This window comes from Helianthus annuus, chromosome 15 (genome assembly GCF_002127325.2).
Source record: "Helianthus annuus cultivar XRQ/B chromosome 15, HanXRQr2.0-SUNRISE, whole genome shotgun sequence".
Lineage (NCBI taxonomy): Eukaryota > Viridiplantae > Streptophyta > Magnoliopsida > Asterales > Asteraceae > Helianthus > Helianthus annuus.
This window is the reverse complement of record NC_035447.2, coordinates 1,806,722-1,813,699: the sequence shown is the minus strand read 5'-3', so window position 1 is coordinate 1,813,699 and position 6,978 is coordinate 1,806,722. Positions and strand designations below refer to the sequence as shown.

Sequence of the window (6,978 nt, the reverse complement as noted above, 5' to 3'; positions counted from 1 at the left end):
AGGTCATAGTAAAAGGTTATAAATGCATATAGTAAAAGGTTATTGTGAATGTCCTACTTTTTACACCAAACTTTTTGTTATTAGACCAAACTTTTTGTTATTTGCACCAAATTCAAATTTGTGTTTTTCTTTTATAACTTCCGATATATAATGTTATATTCAATAACAAGATGTGCTTATTTTTATCTACTGTTTCATATAAATTTTATAAAAACAGAGCCGTATCAAATATAACGTTTTATAAGTCGTTATAAAATTTTATATTCTGTTTTTTTATAAAATTTATATCTAAACGTAGATAAAAATAAGCACATCACAAAATCATATTCATTTTTTAATAAAAACATTATATATCGAAAGTTATAAAAGAAAAACACAAATATAAATTTATTAATGTGCTTGATGTAAATAACTATAAATTTGGTGTAAATAGTGGCTATCCACTTCGGGTCAAGCATGCGTCAACTCATATAAATCAGCAATGCCACTCATTTCTTACCTACTCGATCCCCTTATATATGAGGTACAGTAGTTTAGCGGAATTGAAGTCGGTCTCCTAATCTATTGAGAACTTTCTTTCAGCCACTTGTTTCTTATCCATTATAAAATGTATTTTTTTTTTCTAGCCAGATTCTTGAGTGGTATGATTAGATCTCAACATCAAATATCGTATGAAGTTTTCCTCTTGGCTAAAAGTTAACCAGCAATTCCGTTAGCTGACAGATGGTCAAACATACACCAAGAAGTTTAATTCAGAAATGGTTCGGTCAACAAGAAAAGATCGAGTCCAATCTCAAGTCGGTCGGGTTGTATAGTGGTTCTGATGTCGGAGATGTTTAGAAAAAACTTTTACTGCAAGTAAAAACTAAGAAGGAGATCCTTACTAGTTTCAACCAGATTCCTCATAATCGAACTGTTGATACGAGCTCAAGCATTAAGACTTTAATGCCAGAAAAAACTTCGAGGCGAAGGTACGTTTTATTTTTGTACTTTATTTTAACTGTGATAACACAATAATATATACAATGCTTATAAGTTGTGTATCATTGTATGTGCTGTTATGTTACTAGTATTGGATCTAAGTTCATTTACGTATAACACTCTTTATATGTACAAAGTAATGCTCATATTGTAATTGTAACTTATAACTTTAAAATATTAGAAACGACTCTAAAATTCGGGAGGGGGAGAGGGGGGGTTCTAGGCCAGCGCGTTGGTCGGGGGATGGCCCTCAATGGACCCAAGGGGAAACATCTCTGGCTGGGGTCACATTTCCAGGTCGGCGTGAACATTTTTTGTTTTCCCATAACAAAGCTTCATAAGAACGCATCAGGTTTGCATGGATTGAAGATAGTTGCGTGGAAAATGATTTTCAAAATGACTGGAGGTCGGTAGCAACTCAGCTATCGAAATTCAGTAGCAACTTTGTATTGTGAGCACTGGCATCTGAAACTTCAGTAGTAGCAGAGCCTTTAAATATGTGTTGAATTAAATATAAACATTAGACATCTTGCACATGCGCACCCCTACGTATGTTGTTTCGGAGGGCCTCACGTTTTGTTGAAACTTAGGCTAAGACATGAATTTAATGATTTTTAAGAGTATATTATGTTTATTATTGTCTTTTGGTTACACATCTCGCCCTTCTAAAGGCCACCAAAATTTGAAATTTAACAATATACTTGTTTTAAAACCAGTATATCTTAAACAAAATAAACAAAGTAATAGTCATTTGTTTAGTACTGCGCGCACTTGTAAGTAAATAAGTGAACAATCATATTTTCAACTAAGTTCCAACACTACTTTACTTGATTCAAACTATACATATAAACAATTAACAATCAGTCATGATTTAAGAAAAATATCTCAAATAGGTTTTAGAAATCACAAATAACCGATCAAAAACATTTGAAATTGCAACAAAGAAAATAGTGCAAACTTGGAAAAAATAGCAATATACACTAGACGCCAAACCCGTGTCCCGGTTTTGTTCAATGTCTCTGGATTGCTCTCTTGAATAATACCGTTGTAAATCATCATTAGCAAAGTCCTGATTATCATGATTCTGATCATCATTAGCCAAGTCTTTCTGTTGTTCAATGTCGCTACTTTGCTCTATAAAATGATCTTGTTGTACATCATCATTAGCGAAGTCGACGTCATCATCAGCATCAACCAACTCTTGGCCCTTGTAAAAAAACCTTGCAATGCAACAATAGGTTATGAAGTTTGCTGATCCAACACACACCATAACCGAATAGTACTTGTCTAGCCGACTTTCATTAATCGTGTCCCCGAACCATCCTCTACATATTAAGATAAGAAAAATGTTTAGAACCTTTCCTATGCCCATCACAAATGCAATATATTCCTCCCGATAACGCTGCAAATAGTGCTCTTTTTTCATTTGTGAATTGTAGAACTCTAATAGCCCTTCCTCAGTAAGCCCTTTCATGCAACCAACCAAACAGAATTGAGGTACTAACCATAGAAAACTTATGGAAGTATATGTATGTTCTTCATCAACCAGATAACTGACTTCTTTTAACCTATAAACCTCTAGTTGCCATGCACAAATACAACTTACTAGTCCACAAAGCATTCCTACCCCAATTTTGACCTTCTCATTTTTTGGCAAACAACAAATCCAACGATATAAAAATGCGATGGCAAAGCTTGAAAATTCTTGAACCAAGGTGTAGAGTTGTACTGCAATGTCATTGTCGGTATCTAGGTTGCTGTATTGTTGAAGAAAGAATGTGTTCCCAGCTGCTGATATTATGGACACTACCGAAAATACTACCCACATGGGAAGCATTTCTAAAAGGCTCTTTAGAACCACTTTATCTTCTAAGTGTAGCGTTATTTCTTGTTTTATCCCTTCGGTTTCTCCCTTTTCTATATCCATATTCTTTGGAGATCTTTTATGTCTTGAAAAAATCTTCAAACACCTATAGCCGGTCACCGAGTATGTTAAAGTAAAAGAAACCAGACAGATTAGATATATCATTTGCTTAACCATTTTTAGAAAATACTCAATATTTTGTTTAATTGTTCATATTTGCAACGTGTACAAATTTGCGAAATATTCGACAGACAGTGGTATAAAAATGTACATGTGTAAACATAAAACGATTGAAAGACCATTTTATGACCATGAATTTCCATACACTTCCTCATTTTCATACTCTTTTAAGTGTAATAAGTATGTTGGACATTTAAATATGCAATTAGTAGAAATTTAAGAATTGTTATGAGTTTTTATATTTAAGTCTTAATAAATGTAACAATATTCTACACATAACATAAGCGCAACCAATTTGACAATAAAAATCTCCTTTTCTAGTAGTGAGATTAGAATTATTCCAGAAAATGATATATCGGCTATAAATATATTAGTATAAAATTCTCTAATGCCTAAGAAAACAAGGGCTCACCCCAATTAAAATGAACACGGGCATATGCTTTCTCACAATATTACCCAACAGGTATATGAGAGGATCTCAATTCAATGTACTAATATGTAGCCATATAATGTATGGAAATTATAACCAGAGAAGAGAGAGTGAAAGAAGTACCCTAAGATGTCAAGTTGAATTTCTGTAAGCTCGCCCTGATGATAAACATTATGACCAAATCCAGATACAATCACAGCTAATATCATTGGGATTATGCAAATAACGAATGCACTTTTCCAAGATGAATCGAGCCCACTAGTAGCATGAGGGATAGCCCACAGTAATGTTGATAACACGGCAGCCGACATGTTAGTTACACGTGACCAAATTGTTGCACGTGCAATAGATCGTGTTTCTTCCCGATCTGGTGACTTGTCAATGTCATTTACCAAGTCCTGAAGTACATCTTCTAAAATTTGGTCACCTGATGTTCCAAGAGCTAACAGAACTAGTGAGATCACAAGAAGCCAAGTCACATCATATGGATGAAACATATAAAACAGCACCAAAGCCTGTAACAAGAACATGTAAAGGATATGAGTGTTAGTTGTTAATCCTGAAACAGATCAAGTGAAGAAAGTTGAAGAGGTGAAACCGAAAAAAGAGTTTGAATTAATTGTTTTTTTATTAGTATGTTTAGCGAGTATTTTGAAAGTTTGTCATGTTATTTAAATTACGAGAAGATAGTAGTATGAGTTTTAGTAGGTTAAGGTTTAGCCTGGATTAATTCGGGTTAAAGTCAATTGTTTTTGGTGTGCTTGCTTTTCTTCCGGTTGATCAACTAAAAGTGTCGAGCAAGTTGTTTTTATAGATCCCAGGAGACCATGAATTCAACCCATCAATCAAAAACAAAATAACAATCGAACAAGAACAAGAAGAAAGGGATAAAACCTAACATGCAATTGTATTGAAACTGAACAATTGAATCTGATTGATACAAGATACAATATACAAATTGAAAACCTAATCTATTTATAGACTTCAATGGGTGTGAGTGTAGAGACGTGTCCTTTCACGAATAGTCGCGTCTCTATTATCTTGTGGTTGTAATTGAATATGAAGAGGTATGTTGATTCTTGTCCACAAGTTCAAACCAATGTGTCTCTTCCTTTTTCCCTTGAAGCCGACGATCCAACAGGTACGACCCAAGGGGTTTCGCAACCCTTGGGGTGGTGGTTATCATTTTCTGGTTTGCCACCTTTAGTCCCTGTATTTTGTAACCGCCATCTAAACTAACTTTAAACTATTTACACTTTGACCTCTATCTTCTAATCAAACTTTGATCAAACAAGTAAGGCCAACATTCACCCCCTTAATTGTTGATCCAAGTTTGAGTCTTGAACATTGAATGCTTCTTCCTAGGCAAATTATAATCCTGGTGTCTTCAACTTTCGTCATACACTACACCAAAAACTTTGTTGCCACATCCATGTCTACATATGACTGTGCAAACCATTATGTTCCCGCTATGATTCCATCAACAATCTTCAACCTTGCAAATCCTTAGGCGATTCTGACGCGAACGCCGTCTCTTGCGATTGACCTTTGTGATGTTTTCCTCCATTCCTTCCTTCTCTGTATCTTTTTCTCCTTCTTGGGCAATCTCTGAACCCAATGTCTTTAACTGTATGTGAATCCGGGATCAACTTCTCGGGAGACTTGTTAACTGGTGATTTCCATGAGCGAAGGATGGCTTCCCCTGCACAAATTGTTTACCTTTTCCGCTGCCCAGCCGCTCTTTCCTCCATTCAGACCGCACCAATATGCTCGGTTCGCCCGATGATTTACTGCCTTCCCTCAGATGATTCTTCCGAACCGTGAAACCCTTGACTTGATTGAAGAATTGAACCCCTGATCTTGATTCTTTGAGCCTTGGCTCTGATACCAATACAGATCCCAGGAGACCATGAATTCAACCCATCAATCAAGAATAAAATAACAATCGAACAAGAACAAGAAGAAAGGGATAAACCCTAATATGCAATTGTATTGAAACTGAACAATTGAATCTGATTGAAACAAGATACAATATACAAACTGAAAACCTAATCTATTTGTAGACTTCAGGTGTGAGTGTAGAGACGTGTCCTTTCACGAATAGTCGCGTCTCTAGGATCTTGTGGTTGTAATTGAATATGAAGAGGTATGTTGATTCCTGTCCACAAGTTCAAACCGATGTGTCTCTTACTTTTTCCCTTGAAGCCAACGATCCAACAGGTGCGACCCAAGGGGTTTCGCAACCCTTGGGGTGGTGGTTATCATTTTCTGGTTTGCCACCTTTAGTCCTTGTATTTTGTAACCGCCATCTAAACTAACTTTAAACTATTTACACTTTTGACTTGTATCTTCTAATCAAACTTTGATCAAACAATTAAGGCCAACAGTTTTTGTTCATCGATAATTATTTGTGTGTGACTGTGAATCTGGGCTAACAGTTGGTATTAAAAGCAATACCAAGTGCATACCGGGTTCGAAGGAGAAGGATCAAATCGCACCACAGGACAGATCTTCGATCAGCGAAACTAATCGATTCTCGATTAGAACAGGAAGAAAGGGGCAGATGTTGGTCCTTGAATCCATGAAACCCAACAATAAAATCAGCTGCAGCAAGTTAAGCAAGAAATCAACGAGAAAAATAGCAAGAAAATCAACAAGAACACAGCAAGAACGAAAGAACAACAAGATTAAAGCTAGAAAACGCAGCAAGTTTAAGCAAGAACGAAGCAAGTAATCAATAAGAACATGAAGTTGAGAAGAAATACAATAAGCAAGATCAGTAAGTTTAAAGAAATAAAGTAAATTTCAAACCGTAATTAGATCACCATGACACCATGTTTAGGTAATTGTAAGTAAGTTATTTAACTCGCTTTTTGAAGAAATTTCTGCCAATCGTGGCATCAATATTCAGAAATTGATAAAAAAAAAATCAATTTTGAGGAGGCAGTAGAAAGAATAAAAGCATATGAAGAACGGCTCAAAAGTCTTGATGAACATGAGGAAGATAATCATGCAGGAATACATGAACTAATTAATACAAGATTAAGTATGGTTTTATGGTATTATATAGAAGATTAGTTTAATAATTATGATTGCATAACCAATACTTACTCCGATATAAGCAATATTTGAAAACAACAGTGTTTGGAACCTCCCGATAAACGAGTCAGCTAGATAAGCCATAAATATCACAAAAATGGATGATATTAAATCAAACGCATTGCTCAAAATTGCAGACTTCACAACATCATCTCCATTGGATGCAAAATACCATGTTAATATACTCACAAATGCATTGCGAGTCAAGGAACGACTAAACTGTTGGATTATTCGGGTTTGTTTACGGGTCACGCGGTTCATGGGTTGCGGGTTCAATTCGGAGCAGCAGGTTGCGGGTCAAGAGTAGATTTGTTCGAAGGGTAAAATGGTCAATTATGGGTGTTTGAGACGTTAGAAATCTTCTTGATCTTGGCTGCATGTTTACGTTGATTTGGTATAGGGTTTTACCGAATATTATGATGGT

General features: G+C 35.5%; 1 protein-coding gene and 1 long non-coding RNA gene across 2 annotated transcripts; one reads left to right on the top strand and one right to left on the bottom strand.

The window, feature by feature from the left end:
- Positions 1–513: 513 nt before the first annotated feature.
- LOC110909866 lies at positions 514–1,615 on the top strand. The gene is made up of 2 exons (XR_004881402.1): positions 514–971; positions 1,205–1,615. It is a non-coding gene; the product is annotated as an uncharacterized LOC110909866 (long non-coding RNA).
- Positions 1,616–1,782: 167 nt separating this feature from the next.
- On the bottom strand, positions 1,783–6,638 carry LOC118487250 (protein NRT1/ PTR FAMILY 5.10-like). The gene is made up of 4 exons (XM_035983918.1): positions 6,567–6,638; positions 3,579–3,970; positions 1,961–2,951; positions 1,783–1,818 (listed from the first exon to the last, which is right to left on the bottom strand). Exons 1-4 carry the CDS (start codon positions 6,636–6,638, stop codon positions 1,783–1,785), a joined length of 1,491 nt encoding a protein of 496 aa, XP_035839811.1.
- Between the last annotated feature and the right edge of the window lie 340 nt (positions 6,639–6,978).

Bases quoted from the DNA above. Each gene is read 5' to 3' on its own strand.
- LOC118487250 (XM_035983918.1), bottom strand. From the start codon at position 6,638: ATGGCTTATCTAGCTGACTCGTTTATCGGGAGGTTCCAAACACTGTTG. The intron at 2,952-3,578 runs GTACTTCTTTCA...GACCGGCTATAG, and splicing joins ATTCAACTTGACATCTTAGG to GTGTTTGAAGATTTTTTCAA. The intron at 1,819-1,960 runs GTATATTGCTAT...TTATATGTATAG, and splicing joins ACACGGGTTTGGCGTCTAGT to TTTGAATCAAGTAAAGTAGT.